This window comes from Bos javanicus, chromosome 13 (assembly GCF_032452875.1).
Source record: "Bos javanicus breed banteng chromosome 13, ARS-OSU_banteng_1.0, whole genome shotgun sequence".
Lineage (NCBI taxonomy): Eukaryota > Metazoa > Chordata > Mammalia > Artiodactyla > Bovidae > Bos > Bos javanicus.
The window spans coordinates 7,261,351-7,279,207 of NC_083880.1; the positions used below are offsets into that span (position 1 = coordinate 7,261,351).

Sequence of the window (17,857 nt, forward strand, 5' to 3'; positions counted from 1 at the left end):
TTTTTTTAATAAGAGGAAAAGAATACCTAGGAAGCAGAACTTGGGGAAGTTTTTGTTTGTTTGTTTGTTGAGTTGTTTTTTTTTAAGTTCAGTTTTCAGATTTGAAGGGAGAAGAGAACAGTGAAACCCCCCTGCATATTAAATTGTAAACAGATGCCTGAGGAAAGGATCCATTCCGCAGTGTCTGGTCCTAAATGACGCACGTTTATACGCTTACTGGTTGCTGTGGAAGAATGCGTGCAGGATTGTGCGTGCTGAGGACAGGGGCTGCGGAACCGGATGTGTCTGCACCTGTCCCAGTGTTTGAACACCTGTCAGAGGTGCATGAAGTGGGCAGAAGCAAGGAGGGAGGCTGCTACTTCCACTTTTTAATCTTTCTGTAAATTTTGAGATTTCTTGCCAAGGGTATTAACTTTCATTTATTTCATGCCAACAGAGAATATGTGGATGGTGGGATGCGGCTGGGGAGGAATCTGCCTTGAGCTCTTAGAAATAAGCTACAAAAATAAAGAGGAAGTAACACAACAAATTGAGGACACTTACTGTTTAATGTGAGTGACAGTTGTAAAATTATGTTTTTAGTTAATGTCTGCTTGAAGTATCTATTAAGCTTTAATTGTTTGGAACCCTTAGAAAATAAATTTTTCTGAATAGCTATGTTTTCCAAATGATTAAGGACATCCTTTTAGGTCACAAAACTTTACAAAATGTCTTATCAGAAATATTTCCAAAATACGTTTCATTCTTAAACAGTGTATAGGAACATAACCATTTCTTTACAACTTTTTTCTTAATAACTTGGTAACTTTTTGTCTTTATAACTTGACAGTTAACTATCACAACTTGTGCTGCATTGCTTGTTCCTGCACTAACCCTAAGAAAAATGTGGTTTGTCTCTTTGCCTGCATTTTTCTTGCTTGCTGTCAGTCTCAGTAGCCTGACAGAAATGAACTTGCTGGATCAGTTTTTTTTGCCTTTTCAGATGTGTAAGATTAGAATTTAGATTGGAAGTTTTGAGGGCAGTGTTTAAGGTAGGAAAGAGGAAGGAGGTTCTACAAGAAGGACTCCCCTTTGGAATAAAATGCTTGGGCTTAATTGGTTCCTGTAACAAACCCCACTGAGGCCCACGAGCCAGGCTCCTGACTCCTCTTTGCTCTTAGTTGTCAGTCTAACGGGGTTCTCAGGGTGTGGACCTGGGACACCTGTTGGCTCCTAGGAGACTTTTTGGATTAATTCCTGGTTCTTAGCAATATACCAGGTTGTTAACCTAGAGAATTCCAGAAGTGGCTAGCAGACATGAAAAAAAAATATTTTGGAAACAAAGGATTTCTGCAGGATTTGTTGAGATGGAAGCTACCCATAGACCCTCAAGTCTGTTATATAAATGTAAAAAGTTATAACTACAGAAAGATGTATCTCATGAAGTAGCTATGAAGCCAGTTTTATTTTTCATACCCTTTTAGTACCATGTTTATCCACTAGATGGAAACAATCACAGTACGGCCTTTATGGAAGACAAGCATCTGGTGGCTTGGATGGTCAAGAATCTGCCTGCAATGCGGGAGACCTGGGTTCAATCCCTGGGTGGGAAGGCCCCCTGGAGAAGGAAATGGCTACCCACTCCAGTATCCTTGTCTGGAGAATTCTATGGACAGAGGAGCCTGGCAGGCTACAGTCCATGGGCTTGCAAAGAGCCGGACATGACTGAGTGACTCACGTTATACTGAAGACATAGGTTTTATAACTCAGTATATATCCCTTAAATAAGGATGAAATTAAGTATTTAACCATCAGTTGGCTTCTGCATAAGAAAGAAATAAACATATAAAAAGATATTTGGGGGAAAGTATAGTTGGCATAGTGGTTATATTTTATTTCTTCATTAATTATTATTTTAGCCTCTTGCCTAAGAAATGTTTTGAGCGTTTTTTTAATAGAGGGGGTCTCAAGGTGGGGTGGATATTATTGTGGTTGTTAATAATGTGAAGTTTATTAGTGTAGAAAACTAATAAGCACATTATTTTTCACAAATGTTGTTGTGTTGCTAAGTCATATCCGACTCTTTGAGACCCCATGAACTGTAGCTCTCCAGGCTCTTCTGTCCATGGGATTTTCCAGGCAAGGATACTGGAGTGAGTTGCCGTTTCCTTCTCCAGGGGATCTTCCCGATTCAGGGATCCAACCCACTTCTCCTGCATTGGCAGGTGGATTCTTTACCACTGAGCTTCTTCAAATTGGTGTACTTTTAATTCTCTGCCTGGATACTTGACAGGTGTTTATCTTGCTGCTTTAAAAAAAAATAATTTGAAGATAACAGAAGGTACTGCTCTTAACAAATAGGGAAGTAATGCTTTGTGTCTGTGTGGTTTTAAAATCTGTCTGCAGATTCTCTGATACTCTTGCCTCTGAGAGGTGGAGCTTCATTCTCCCTGTGAGTTTGGGTTGAATTCAGGGATTCTCTTCCAACAAGTAGAATATGGCAGTGCTGTGTGTCCCTCTCAGGAGATAGTCAGAGGCCCCACCTCCTCTTCACCGTGTCTGGGATCCCTTCCCTGGGAGACCAGTGCCGTTCGTGGGGACATCGGGCAGTGCCTGGAGAGGACTCTCAGATCTGCCAGCAAGTGAGCCAGCTCGGAAGACATCCTCCAACCCCAGTCAGACTCTCAGGTGACGCCTTGATGGCAGCCTCATGACAGACCCAGAACCAGCCAGCTAAGCCGCTCCCGAATGCCTGATCCTCACAGATAACTGTCTGTGTTTGGAGTTACATGTTAAGGCAGCCGTAGGTAACTAATATGCCATCTTCAGAGGTGCCCAGGGTGTGCCACGGTGTTCCTTAAAGCATCGAACATAGCCTGCTTACTTGAAATTGTGTAAAGTCAGCATAAACTACCTTACCTTTGTCCTCAGGGAAACTTGGGTCTGAGATCCGCTTACCTTGAGGTTTGAGTCCATGGTATCTGGAAGTAGAACTAACATCCCAAGGTTGCTGCTGCTGCTGCTAAGTCGCTTCAGTCGTGTCCAACTCTGCGACCCCATAGACGGCAGCCCACCAGGCTCCCCCATCCCTGGGATTCTCCAGGCAAGAACACTGGAGTGGGTTGCCATTTCCTTCTCCAATGCATGAAAGTGAAAAGTGAAAGTGAAGTCGCTCAGTCATGTCCAACTCTTCGAGACCCCATGGACTGCAGCCTACCAGGCTCCTCCGTCCATGGGATTTTCTAAGCAAGAGTACTGGAGTGGGGTGCCATCGCCTTCTCCGCTCCCAAGGTTAGTGGGCTTCAAATTTAAGTTGGAAATTTAGTAGGCTTCAAATTTTATTTCCTAGGAAAACTGTCCTAGGATCAGTTTTCTAGCAACCTGATGGGGTGAGCATAAAGAACAAGAGAGTGTGAGGTGGCTCTGGCCTTGGGAGTTCAGTGAGGCAATGGCGGCCCAGTTTTCACAGTCCCTCCTGCCTTAGCTGCTGATGGCTTGTTATCAGGATGGACTGTTGATGCTGTGGGCTTGTTATAGGCTCTCAGGAGGGCACAAGGCTGTGGAAATGGTTCAGCTCAGTTCAGTCACTCAGTTGTGTCCAACTCTTTGCAACCCCTCAGACTGCAACACGCCAGGCCTCCTGGCGTTTACCCAGACTCATGTCCATTGAGTCAGTGATGCCATCCAACCATCTCATCTGTCGTCCCCTTCTCCTCCCACCTTCAATCTTTCCCAGCATCAGGGTCTTTTCCAATGAGTCAGCTCTTCGCATGAGGTGGCCAAACTATTGGAGTTTCACCTTCAGCATCAGTTCTCCCAATGAATATTCAGGACTGATCTCCTTTAGAATGGATTGGTTGAATCTCCTTGCAATCCAAGAGACTCTCAAGAGTTTTCTCCAACACCACAGTTCAAAACATCAATTCTTCGGTGCTCAGCTTTTTTAATAGCCCAACTCTCACATCCATACATGACTAGTGGAAAAACCACAGCCTTGACTAGACAGACCTTTGTTGGCAAAGTAATGTCTCTGCTTTTTAATATGCTGTCTAGGTTGGTCATAAATTTTCATCCTAGGAGTAAGCGTCTTTTAATTTCATGGCTGCAGCCACCATCTGCAGTGGTTTTGGAGCCCCCCAAAATAAAGTCAGCCACTGTTTCCACTGCTTCTTCATCTATTTGCCATGAAGTGATGGGACCAGATGCCATGATCTTAGTTTTCTGAATGTTGAGCTTTAAGCCAAGTTTTTCACTCTCCTCTTTCATTTTCAGTAAGAGGCTCTTTAGTTCTTCTAAAGAACTAAATGGTTACAGGTAATCTAAAAGCCAGTCGATCCTGTCTTGGTCTTGGCTGGCCTTTGCCAAAATCAGACAAAGATAAACTGCATGTGGTCCGAATGCAGTCTGGCCCGTCTCTGGACTTCTTGTCCAGAGTCTCGTGCGTGTGCTCAGGACCCCCGTGCTGACTGTCAGAGCCAGGCCTGCAGAAAAAGAATCAGGAATGGCTCCAGGCCCAGGGTCAGGAGTCTGTGCTGACACTGGGAGTGGGAGAAGGGGAGGAGGAGAATTCCAGAGGAGGACTGGACAGCCTTGCCAAGAAACTGGAAGTGGAGGGAAGGGCAGGGAGCGGGAGCCGGGGGGTCTGGCTTTGGTCCTGGCATACTGGTTTCTGACACTTGGGCCAGCACCATCTCGGACCTCAGGATTTTCACCTGTGGAATAAAGGTCTGGCTCTTAATCTCAAGGGAGGCCACAGGCCTGCCTCCCAAGTCCCTGAGGGGATTCTTCAAACAATATTTTTTTCCACCTTCCTCCTATTGGTTGAAACTCAAGGCCATAAGGACTCGAGTCCCTGAGGGGAGCAGGAGACATCCTCCACCACATTATGGCAGGAAGATGGCTGTCAGCCCTTGAGCAGGGTGAGTTCAGAAATGTTCAGCTTGGTTGAGGACCTGGGTCCCAAGACAGGAGGAGTCAGGATCGCCCTCTCGCCCTTGCAGTTGCTCAGTCTTCATGTTGACAGTTGGGAACTTGTCTTTTCAACATTACTTGGATTTCAACTGAAGCCAGCTTAACTTCTCAACAAAAACAGCTTCATTTAACCCGTACCAAGGTGCCATGGGTTGGCAGAGCCCTCCTTTTAAACTGGAATGTATTACACCTCTGCCAGGCAATGTGCTGAGGCTCTGATAAGCATGCTCAATTCTCCTTTCATCTCCTCAGCTCTCCAGCAGGTAGATGCTAGTACTCTTGCCTCATATTTCAGATGAGGAAGCAGGTTCAGAGAGGCTGTGATGGCTGTGACCTTCCCCAAGGTCACATACATGGCAGAGCCAATGTGACTTTGGTTTTGTGTGGGATGAAGCATTTAATTTTATCACACTGCCTTCTTTTGGAGGTCAGAGCCTTCTGTGTGATGCCCCAGTCTTTTTTCTCTACATCTCTTCTCCCCCTTTTAAGTGTAGTATGTGCCAGCCAGTATATTGGAACCTCCTCGGTCTCTGACACGCTCAGCCCTGCACTGGAATCTGCCCCTTGGAACCCCCTGCCCTCCAAACTCTTCCGGGTCCCTTTCACTCTAAACTCACCTTCATCCAGTTCAACTTCATCCTGCCTTTTTCTCCTGGGCCATCTTGAACTTCTCTGAGTTCCATCTCCGTTAGCCCTTTATTTGATGTTCTTTGTCCACAGCTTCTGCCTTTCAGCTAAGTGTTCAACCCTTTAAATAGTAGCACTGCTATAATCAGGGTTCATCAGCCGCGGAGATGGCCCACATGGACTCACTGCCAGGCAGACCACATGGGGGATCCCTGTGAGCACAAGAGGCAATGGGACCCTGGAAATACAGGCAGTGGGGGGCACCAGGCAAGTTCAGCTTCAAATTTCAGGGATCAGCTCCTTGGCTGGGTTTCCAGTGGAGTCTGAGTGTCTCGCAGAGCAGGGGGATACAGTTTGCAGGAGGCAGGTGAGCTGGGAACAGGGAAGGGCTTGGTGCTGGAAAATAAGACCCATGCTGTGAGGTCACAGCAAGGCCTGCATCAGGATGGCTGGGCCTTAGATTGTAGGATGATAGTCTCTGGTTCAGGCAAGATGTCCGGCTGTCATTAGATACCAGGGTGGCCTGGGAGAGTGGTCAGCATGAATTCTGAAATCAGACCTGCCTGTTGAATCCATCACTAACCAGCTTATCTTGTGTTATGGTTCATGCGGACATGAACCATTCTTAGATTGTATGATGCCCAGCAGAGAGTAAGTGCCAAGCTTGGAAAGCCAAGCTCATAAGATGACTTACATGTGCAGTACAATAGCCCCCAAATTACAGTGTTACTAGGTCCTACAAAAGAAGATAAGCGTTGGAGCAGGGGGGAGAGGAAGAGTTTCCAGAGGTAAATATGGTTGGAGAAGCTGAGTCACACAAGATTCAGAGGGTATTTTTCCTATAAGATGCTTCAGAGTCTTCACTATGCCCACATTGTCATGAATCTCCCACAAGAGGCTTTGTGTGCACGTGTGCTAAGTCACTTCAGTCGTGTCCAACTTTTGCAACCCTATGGACAGTAGCCCCCCAGGCTCCTCTGTCCATGGGATTCTCCAGGCAGGAATACTGGAGTGGGTTGCCATTTCCTCCTCCAGGGGATCTTCCAACCCAGGGATTGAACCCGGGTCTCCTATGTCTCCTGCACTGGCAGGCGGGTTCTCTACCACTAGTACCACCTGGGAAGCCCCACAGCAGCCTATACGTTATGGCATCGTCCAGATTTAATGACCCAAAACCCCTTTATCAAGGGGCACCCTGCAAGACTGTGAACATATTTTGGGAAATACAGCCTAGCACAACTCCTGGCATTGTGAAGGCTTTTTGAATAATTTGAATAGTTGCAGGAAAACTTAATGTTCAGCTATGAGAATGCAATCACTTGCAAGACTTGTTTATGACCTTTCTCAAGGCAGTCCAGTGCAGGGATTAAAAGCACAGGCTCTGGTCCTAGTTGTTCTGGCTGTGTGGCCTTGGACAAGTTACTTGACCCCAGTTTCCTCTTCTGGAAAAGAGGGAAGATGATACATTACCCTTCAGAAAAGGTAGTTGTAAAGATCTAATGAGTTAATAATACATTTGGTTAGAACAGTGCCTGGCACATTATAAGCATGATATGTTGGCTATTATTATCCCAGACAGAATGAATTTTAGAGAAGCTTTCAAGAACAAATTATTGACTGCTATTACGATGTTGAATAGCTTACCATTTGTCTTACATAAAATTTCCTCTTGCTCATACAAAAAGACTGATTAATAAACAGATACTGCTTAAAGTCATTATTCCTTTTTAAAAAAAGAATGTCACAGACCTCAGACAGCTGTTTTGCATCTATGGCAAAATCCAAACCTGAAATCTAAGAGATTTGCTCTAATATTTTATTAGGTGAAGATTGAATATTCCTTTTTTCAGAAGCACTTTATCTTCACCTAGAAATTATTTTCTGATTAACAAAACACAAATTAGGATAAATCATTTCACACAAGCACACGCCACAAAATAATGTTTCCATATCGATCACAGGCACAAATGCTGAATGAATAAATTAATTAGGTGGAAGGAAAAAAAAGAAAGCTAAGAATTAAAATAATCTCACGGCCTAAAAAATTATTCTTGCCACCCATGGAAAGGTTTTAAGACATTTTCTGGTATAGATCTTAATGTTATACTGAGAGTCTGGATTGGAATTATAAAACTTTGGCGCAGTAAGACATTAGAGAAATCTTTCTTGGTTTGCAGTTGAGGAAACTGAGTTCCGCAGAGAGACTCATTTGCCTGAGGTCACTAGCCAGCCCTGGAGAGACAGGCCTGGAATGAAGATGTTCCCGAGTCTTGTCCAGCAACCTGAGGCAGGCCTGCTCATTCACACAACCCCAGCAGAGCCAAGGCCCAGCCATCGCACCCACCCGGCTGGAAGTGCATTTGTGAACGTCCCCAGCACAGCTCTCCATCCAAGCACCGAGTCTTTAGCGAAACCCAGAGTCGGTGCCTTACACTGAATCTGTTTAGAGCACACTTCCGTGTCGCAGGCCACAGTAGACCTCGACCTAGGCTCTGTGGCCTGGCTCCCACCCCCAGAGATTTCCGTTTAATTCAGCCTTGGGAGTTTTAAAAGTTACAGAGCATCAGCTTTCCTAAGGCGAGAAAACTGTGAATCACAGATAAACTTCATCGTAACCTCCCTTGTGTTGTAGTTGGGAACTCTGAAGGACCAGCTGCTGTGCTGGATATAAAAACATGAGTCACTGTGCACTTCGTGACAGGCTTGTGCTGAGAGAAGGGGGTGAGCTGGCCCAGGCTGGGCGTGAGGAGGGGGGTGTGGACAAGTTGGTCACCCAGTGCTGACTGAGGAGCCCTGGATACTCAGGGATGAGAGGGTCGACCCCGCGCCCTCACAGGGCTCGCGTGCAGCTGGACTGGCCGCAGGCCACAGGGAAGCTGACACAGCGTCTTTTCTTGCTACCAAAAGTCCTCTGACTGAGACACATGCGGGAAGGCCCTGTGTGGAAGAGTGTGTAGGGCTTGGTGGTCAGTCACCAAGTGGCCGCGCAGGTGTGGGCGAGGGAGCTGCTACAGCCCCGGCTCTGGAGGAGAAGCCCAGAAACAGACGTTTGAATGATTCAAACACCCTCAACCACGCTTGCTCTCAGAGCCTTTGGCTCGTGTTCACTTGGAACAATGAGCTGAAACAGGGAAGATGAGCTCACCCTGGTCCCGCTCCTAGGTTTCAGGCAGTGTCCGCGTGACACAGCACGCCGCCGGCTCGTCTCCTTTTGTGCCCCGTCTGCAGCTATTCTCACAAGCTTTACCTCGAAGGAGCTCATTCTCCAGCCGGTCTTGGAGCCAGGGCTCACCGACTCTACACTCCCCTTTGCATTTATCCCATCTCTGATGTGCTCGCATTCCAGACACCTGTGAGAGAGAACTGCACGGCCAGCCTGTGCATTAGGCCCTGGCCTGAGCTTTAGATGTTGCCTGCTCCTTCCTTTCACATTTGTGAAGTAGGCTTTTATTGTTCCTTTGGAAATGGAACTCTCTAGTAAGTCAAGGAATGTGTGCAGGAAATTCTAAATACTTGGACCTCAGACAGGCCTGCATAGTTAATGACCAAGGAAAGACTATGGCTGGCATGTGGATATACAATGTTTACAAAGCATCTGTGAAGTCAGGCTTATTGAAATCTCACAAATCTCCAGTCAGGTAGGAGTTAATCCCATTTGATGGAGGAAAGACTGAGGTTTGGAGAAACTATGCCCAACGTCACAGAGCTACTAAGGGGCAAAGCAGGACCTCAAACACAGGGTGTTTGGTTCCAAATCCGTTTCACACTCCTTTCTGATTATGATCAACATTATCAATGAACTCTCTTCCTGTCCCTAGTCTCGGTTTTCAAGTAGGCAAGTACAATCTTTTCCTGCCTAAACACACAGCATTTTGGCTGGAGAACTACCTCTGGGCACTGAAACCACACTGATTGTTATCACCTCAACTGTCCCCATGTTCCAACCAATCTGCCATGAGCTTTTAGAGAATATTAAAAGTTGCCATTTATGGCAACTAGAAATTCATTCTAGATGCCAGACCCTGTGATAATTCCTTTACATACATTATCCCATTAATCTTCATACCAGCTCCCTAAGATCTTGAAAAAGTAAAAAAGTCATTCAGTCGTGTCCAACTCTTTGTGATCCCATGGACAGTCTATGGAATTCTCTAGGCCAGAATACTGGAGTGGGTAGCTTTATCCCAAGGGAAAAAGATGAAAAGATCAATCTTTTCGTTTTGCAGATCAGAAAACAGGCTCAGTGAGAGTGAGATTTAAGCCTGGCCCTTGACTTCAGTTGTGGGTCTCCTCACTTGTCTCCTCCCCCCTGCCCCAGCCCTGGGCCCCAACCCTGCCTCATCCATCAGGGGAGACAAAGTGCCAGGCCCTTTACCTTCTGTCCTTGGAGGCTTGTACCATTACCCACTGTGAGTACTCCACAGGGGAGTCCCCAGGGTTCCAGTGAGGAAAGGAAGAGAGGGGTGCAATGCTGGGCAGACCCCAGATGGTGCTGTTCACTACACGGCTGCTAAGGGAGCTCAGACAAAGACCCCGGCTCCGGACACAGCAACGCCATGAGGAAATTTGGTTCATCAGAGATAGACTGGTTCACCAGGTCATTCCCTTAAGATAACAGTCTGTTTGTAATATTTGCCTTTCTCAAATTCTGAGGGATCTGTGTTCTTGCTCTCCCCAAACTCTCCCTTCTCCCAAGTTCAGTATGTCTGCAGAGGCCAAGAAACAAACCCATTTGTCCTCTCGAAAGGGGACAGGTTGTCACAACCACAGGAAAATGGGTGGTCTTTATCTCTAACTCAGGACTAGAGCCTGGAGAAGGAAATGGCAAGCCACTCCAGTATCCTTGCCTGGAAAATCCCGTGGACCAAGGAGCCTGATGGGCTGCAGTCCATGGGGTCACAAAGAGGCAGGCACACCTGAGCGACTAACACACGGGACTAGAGCACCCCAAGATGAGAAGTTTGTAGGGGAATCTTAGCTGATGAGTCTCCAACAAACCTCTCCCCACAGGGAGTCACCTCAGCTAAGCAGGAGGTCTGAAACGGTTTCTTAGAGGACAGGCCCCAGTCTTTGTCCATTTTCCCTCAAGGCCCGTATAAGAAGTCAGCAGCAGGCCCCTGAGTCTGGGGGGGAAATTTTTTATTTAGTGAAGATAACCTGAAGTGGACTGGTTCCCGTGGGCAGGTTTTCCTCTGGTCCAGATCCTACCCGTAGCGATTTCTAAGCAAGAAGATCAGCACAGCAACAATTAGGCCAATCACAAATAAATCCCAGCATGGTCCAATGGTGTTGTCCAGCGTCATCCATTTCCATCTCATTGTAAACTGCAGGCAAGAGACATTCTGTCAAAAATAAACCCAAGCCTCCCACTCTATTCAGAACATCATCTCCCCCCATCTCTCTGCCCAAGAGTTGCTCGTTGGAGTTTCCAGAGATTTGGGACCTATTTGAGACAAACTTACATTAAACAACAGGATATCTTGGAGCAAATGCACAGTTTCCAATTTCATGAGGGCCAAGAACACTGGTATGTGAGCATCCGGACTTGTTTGAGCAGCCATGTCGTATAATCTCCTGGCCAAGTGAATGTCCTGGAAATAGAACAGCCCATACTTATTAGGCACAGATTCTTTAGGAGTAATTAAGTGAAAGCCACTGTTTGAAATTTATCTTTGGTAGGTCTGAATGCTTCCCCAAATACCCCCTACCCCAGGATGCTCATGCCTTAATCCTTGGAACCTATTAATAGGTTATGGGGCTTCCCTGGTGGTCTGGTAGCTAAGACTCAACTTGGAGGTCCCAACACAGGGGGCCTCGGTTCAACCCCTGGCTGGGCTACGAGATCTCACATACTGCAACCAAGAGTTTGCGTGTCGCAACCAAGATGCAAATAATTAATTTTAAAAAGATAAAACGTAAAAACAAGATTGCTAAAGCCTATTAAAAAATTTTTTAAATGAATGTTAAAAAATGTTATGTTACAAGGGCAGAGCAAATTTTGCAAATATAAATAAGGTTTCAAATGTTAAGATAGGGAGATTGTCCTGAAGGACCTGGTGGACTCAATGTAATCACATGAGCCCTTAAACACTGAGTTTTCTCACAGAGCAGAAGAGAAAGGCAGAGAGATGTGGCAGAGGAGAAGTCAGAGGTTCTAGGCATGGGAAAGACTCAACTTCCTGTTACTGGAAGGGCCCCCTGGACAAGAGAAGGAATGTGGACAGCCAGCAAGGAAGTGGGGCCCCCAGCCCTATAAACGCAAGAAACTGAATTTGGACAATGATCTGAACAAGTTTGGAAGCAGATTCTTCCCCGAAGCCCTCTGTAAGGACCACAGCTTTGATTTCAAGTTTGCAGACCCTCTGCAGAGGGCCCAGTAGAGCTCACCTAGACTTGTCACCTACAGAAACAGTGAGACAAATGTGTGTGGTTTTAAGGCATTGAGTTTGTGGTAATTTGTTACGGCAGCCATAGAAAATCAACAGTCTCCAAAGAGCTTTCTTGGTGTCACTGAGCCGGAGCTATGATTCCAATTAAAGGAGCAGGAGGGCAAACGCTAACAATACAGCTCCCAAAGCAAATGGCAATACAGACAGTGATGAGCATTTAAACTTCCTCCTTCTCTTCATGTACTTATCATACTTGAAGGTTTGGGATTTGTTAATTCATTGTCTCCAAGTCCTTGAAGACAAGGGTTTGAACTGCCTGTTTGCCCCTGAATTCCCAGTGCCTAATGAAGTGTCGAGTACATGGTAAGTCTTTGATAACACATCAAATGAGCGAATAAATGAGAAATGAGTGAACAAACTACTTTGGCTCTCAGGCTGGAATTTGATTCCATAAATGACATACTATATTTTTAGGACCATTTCTTCCCATTAAATTATGCCATGACAGATCAAAATGGGTTTCTCTTTCATTTTCACCTACTTACGGCTTGTTTTTTGCTTGCTTTGTAGTTGTTTTGTTTCCCCAAACAGAATAATGAAAGACTAAGTAGAATTTAAAGGTCTTCTCTTTTAAAGGTCTACTCTGCCTGGGTGCCTGTGGATTATTTTCAAGAGAAGGGGAAGGAGAAGAGTTTTTCACAAATTGTAGTCATCCTGTATGTCTCTGTCTCTCCTCCATCTCCCAGACTCCCATTACACAGGCCTTAATAGTTGTGAATCCTGAAGCCTCGGCTAAACACATTTCTTGGGTGGTGTCCTCTCAGCTGTGTTCTGCTTGTCATTTCTTAAATTTTTCCAAAGTTTTGTGGACTGGTAAATTTATGTTTGAGAAAGAGGAATAAGGCCTGCTTAACATACTTAAACGGAGAAGGCAATGGCACCCCACTCCAGTACTCTTGCCTGGAAAATCCCATGGACGGAGGAGCCTGGTAGGCTGCAGTCCATGGGGTCGCTAAAAGTCAGACGTGACTGAGCGACTTCACTTTCATGCACTGGAGAAGGAAACGGCAACCCATTCCAGTGTTCTTGCCTGGAGAATCCCAGGGATGGCAGAGCCTAGTGGGCTGCCATCTATGGGGTCGCACAGGTTCGAACACGACTAAAGCGACTTAGCAGCAGCAGAAGCAGCAACATACTTAAAATTCAGGAGACTGTTCAGAACAAATCTTTCTGGCAACAGAGAAAATGGATGTTGTAAAAACTCTAATTTGTGTCTCTAATTTCAACAAATTCAGTGGCTGTTCATTTGAAAACATCCTGCAGATGATAACAGTGGTCACCCCCGACACGTGACAGGCATATTAACTTGAATGGGACGTTCGGAAAAAGGCAGCCTGTGTCAATATCGCAGGCATTCCTTCTTATTTGAAGCCAGCAAGAGCTATTAATTCATTTCTTGGGGCACAACTGAGTCACTTCGCTTATAATAAAAAATAGCAGAGAAGTACCACCATTCAAGTGGGATGAGCTGGCTCCTGGCCAAGGCGGCCTCACCATTAGCAGAGGGGGTGGGATGGGATAGGAAAGTCTTTCTTTAAAATTACCAGAGAAAGAAAATCCTGAACGTTTCTGGCTAGTTAGGGCAACTCATAGAAAGAAAATTTTATTACTAGACTCTGGAAAGACTCCTTGTTACTTGATCTTATTTAGTAAAAAAAAAAAAAAAAAATCAAAATCATTTCCACACAAAAATTCCCCTTGATAAACAGTGCTTTGGTGATTCCCAAGGTTCATTAAATATGTCCATTGCACATCTAGTCCAGTTACGTTTAACTTTTCTGTGGTACACTTGAGTTTATTTTGCTTTAAATTCACTGATTAGGAGATTATATAAACCGATCTATAGACTTCTCAAATGTTTCTGACTATAATGTCAGGTGTGCTGAAGTCCTGTTCAATGCTCACATGTTCAAAAGTTGCTCACAACTCAAAGATACAGAATTCTCCAGCAATAAAATATCTGGTTTATGAAAATTGTTCAATCACATGATGCAGGGGCTTTCCAGCCCAGAATCTTTACTACTACTACTACTAAGTCACTTCAGTCGTGTCTGACTCTGTGCGACCCCATAGATGGCAGCCCACCAGGCTCCCCCGTCCCTGGGATTCTCCAGGCAAGAATACTGGAGTGGGTTGCCGTTTCCTTCTCCAATGCATGAAAGGAAAAGTGAAAGTGAAGTCACTCAGTCATGTCTGACTCTTAACGACCCCATGGACTGCAGCCCACCAGGCTCCTCTGTCCATGGGAGTTTCCAGGTGAGAGTACTGGAGTGGGTTGCCATTGCTTTCTCCGCCCAGAATCTTTGGGTGTCATCAAAAATTTCTTATACTGCGACAGAGATAGTTTCTTTAATAATCCATTCTTATTTTCTTATTATAAATACGTTACATTAGTGGAAACTTTGAAAATATAGAGGTGAACAGATGAGGGGAAAACTCCCACAATCTCACTGTACAGAGGTAAGTACTGATATTCCACACACATCCTACCAGCATTTCAGTGTTTTTATATTCATATATACATATTTTTAATTTAGGAATTTTTCACTCTGTATGATACTTTGTCTTCTGTTTTCTTAAGCTAACAATGTATTTCAAGCAATATACCACATTCTAAGATATTTCATTAGTCTATAATATTTGTATTTTTAATGGTTGCACAGTATTGCATAATAATCGCTGCTGCTGCTGCTGCTGCTAAGTCAGTTCAGTCATGTCCGACTCTGTGTGACCAAATAGACGGCAGCTCACCAGGCTCCACCGTCCCTGGGATTCTCCAGGCAAGAACACTGGAGTGGGTTGCTGTTTCCTTCTCCAATGCACCAAAGTGAAAAATGAAAGCAAAGCCGCTCAGCTGTGTCCGACTCACAGCGACTCCATGGACTGCAGCCTAAGGGGCTCCTCTGTCCATGGGATTTTCCAGGCAAGAGTACTGGAGTGGGTTGCCATTGCCTTCTCCTAATATTTATTAAATATTTACTGTGTAACAGCCACCACTGTTGTGGTGTCATTTAAACCCTATGACAATGCTATAGGGCAGATGATATTAATACCATTTTAAAGATGAAAAAACTGAGACACGGAGAGCTTAAGTCACTCATCCAAATTCATATGACTTGTAAGTGCAGAGCTGAGATTTTACAGGTTTGTAAAATAAAAAAACTATTCATTCAGGCTGAGGAATTGTATCATCAGATTCTGTTCTCAAATGTTTTTTTGACATAGAGTAAGAAACACATGATACTCTATTTTTATTTTTGGAGTATTTTTCACTATTTTTTTGTTCTTTGATACTCTAAAATGGAAGAAAGCATATATGTTTTAAGATATTGACTAGAAAATCTATCCAAATTAAGACAAAAAGCGAGAGGAAATTAGCCTTTGGAAATGAGTTTCAATATATTATAGTTAGACATACAAGATAACACATTTTTTTGGTTCCTGCAGGTAAAACAAAACCACATCTACTGAATAAACTACAAATAGATCTGTCAAAAATAAAAGTAATTATTGCATGAAGCATTTTTATTTCTCATTTGTCTGGTCTGACCACCTATTGAGTGTTAGAGCTGAAGCTTTAAACACCAGAACAGAATTATTTTCTGGAAAAGTCAAGTTAAAGTTAGATATTAAAATGGCCCTCTCAGAAATATGACAGGGCAAAATATACATCTTTTAGAAGGAGTCGTAACCTTTCTTAAAGCATTCGGACAGTAATTTGAAGTAGAGGATTTATTTTGCAAAACGAGAACTATGTTCAGCAACATGGAAATGAACATTGTTTTTCATACAAAGTTAAAAGCACATTATATTTCCTTCCTGACCACTTGCCCAGTCCCCATCTCTTCAAGAGAGATAAGTTTCATCTAAATTATTTCATCTGATTGATGATTGTCATTTACAACTTTATTGCTACCTCTGTCTCAGGTATTCCTTTGGAAAAAGTCTATGGATTCATTACATATTCTAATGTATTGTCTATAGATTATAAGATAAAGTCAAGCATGTATCTGCTGATACTTTTTAAGTTGACCTTTATACTTAGAAGCCACCACTTCTCTGGTGGCTCAGACTGTAAAGAGTCTGCCTGCAATGTGGGAGACCCAGGTTTGATCCCTGGGTTGGGAAGATCCCCTGGAGAAGGAAATGGCAACCCACTCCCGTATTCTTGCCTGGACAAAGGAGCCTGGCAGGCTACAGTCCCTGGGGTTGCAGAGAGTGGGACACGACTGAGCGACTATCGCTCCCTCCCTCTCTCGTGTGCACACACACCATTTTGCACTTTGACCATCATTACGGATGTGTCTCTTCATAGCACACTGTGAACTCTTTGAAGGATGCCTTGTTCTTGTATCCTCAGAGTCACACACAGTGTTTCTGGACACAAAACAAGGACTTGATAAATATCTGAGTAAGTAAATGAACGAAGAAAAAGCAAGGCATGGTACCACAGAAGTTTAGGATCAGATAGATGTCTTTTAAATCTAGGGATTCATCGAAGGATTCATAGAGGAGATGATATTGGAGCTATTCTTTGAAAAATGGATTGGTCTTCAATGGGCAAAAATGTGAGAGGAGATCATTCCAGCAAATGGGGCGATATGACCTAAAGTCAGGAGGGTGCAGTTTAAGGGCGTGGCGGAAAGGAAAAGCAGCCTAGAAGACACATAGGGAAATAGTGGCATATCCAGCCATTAGTACCAAGGCAGGTTAGGTCAATGAGGGCTTTGAATGCCAGGGTAAGAAGTCTGGATTTCATTAGGCAATAGAAAGTCAGTAAGATTCTTTTTCATTTTTGCATTTGCTCATGTTTATAGCTGTGTGTGTGTGTATGCACGCAGGCACGCTTTGGGGGAAGTTAAGTGGCAGAGTAACAGTATCGGAGTTATATTGTTCAAGTATAAAGAATAACCTGGTGGGGCTTCGCTAGATGTATGTACGTTAACTGAAGTAATGCTAACATCTGTAACAAACAAACCCCCACATTTCAGTGGTTTAACACATTCAACAGTCCATTGTGGATGTTACTGGTTGGTGGTCAACTTTCCTGGGGCGGTTCTGTGCTACAGCCTCTGGGCGAAGCTCCATCTACTTAGCAACCTTGGCCCAGAAATGACACTCTTCCCTTTCACATCCTTTCCTTCAGTGAAAAGTAGTCACATGGATGTGACAGGACCTGGGAAGTGCAGTCTCAGACTAGGAGCCATATCCCAGCAGCAAGCACTTCCTCTATCGGAGATTGCACATCTTTGGCAGACAGAGCTTTCTCTGCCATACAGTTCAAGGGAGAACATTAGAATGAGGGAACCCTGAGAAGCCTTTACAACAAATAGGAACTTTGGCCTGAACCAGGATAACGACACAAGAACAGACAGGAGAGAATGGGCAACTGTTTTTTTCTCATGGTTAAATTTTTGAAGTACCTCTGAATCCAGTATAGATTGAGAAAGAATTTCAAATTAACTTGTGAGCTGAGTGCTTATATTTCTAAATTAGTTCCAGTCATTTCTAAATTTCTCTCTAGGTACTATTTTGTGTTCCAAAACAATGGTGCGGGGACTTCCCTGGCAGTCCAGTGGTTAAGATTCCATGCTTCTACTACAGGGGTCCGGGTTCAATCCCTGGTCGGGAAACTAAGATCTTGCGTGCCATGTGGTATGGCCAAACAAGGAAACAAGAGCAGTGCAGTCAGTCCTGGTCTGCAGTTTAAGTCAAGCGAGCTTAACGTGAAGTCAGGTATTGGAGAATGAGATGTTGAGATGTTTCTCAATGAAGCCATTAGGATAATTCATCTATATCACTCAAGTCCCCAAATCTGCTCCTCAAGAAGG

General features: G+C 44.5%; 1 protein-coding gene across 4 annotated transcripts in view; it reads right to left on the reverse strand.

Annotated features, from left to right (window-relative positions):
- Positions 1 to 10,695: 10,695 nt before the first annotated feature.
- SEL1L2 (SEL1L2 adaptor subunit of SYVN1 ubiquitin ligase) overlaps positions 10,696 to 17,857 on the reverse strand; it is a 125,351-nt gene continuing 118,189 nt past the window's right edge. For all 4 annotated transcript variants that reach the window (XM_061435642.1, XM_061435639.1, XM_061435638.1 and 1 more), the window contains 2 exons: positions 11,040 to 11,168; positions 10,696 to 10,901 (listed from right to left, as the gene is read on the reverse strand). In XM_061435642.1, coding sequence (XP_061291626.1) covers positions 10,782 to 10,901; positions 11,040 to 11,168 — 249 coding nt within the window. In that variant the 3' untranslated portion in view covers positions 10,696 to 10,781. The remainder of the gene's footprint in view (positions 10,902 to 11,039; positions 11,169 to 17,857) is intronic.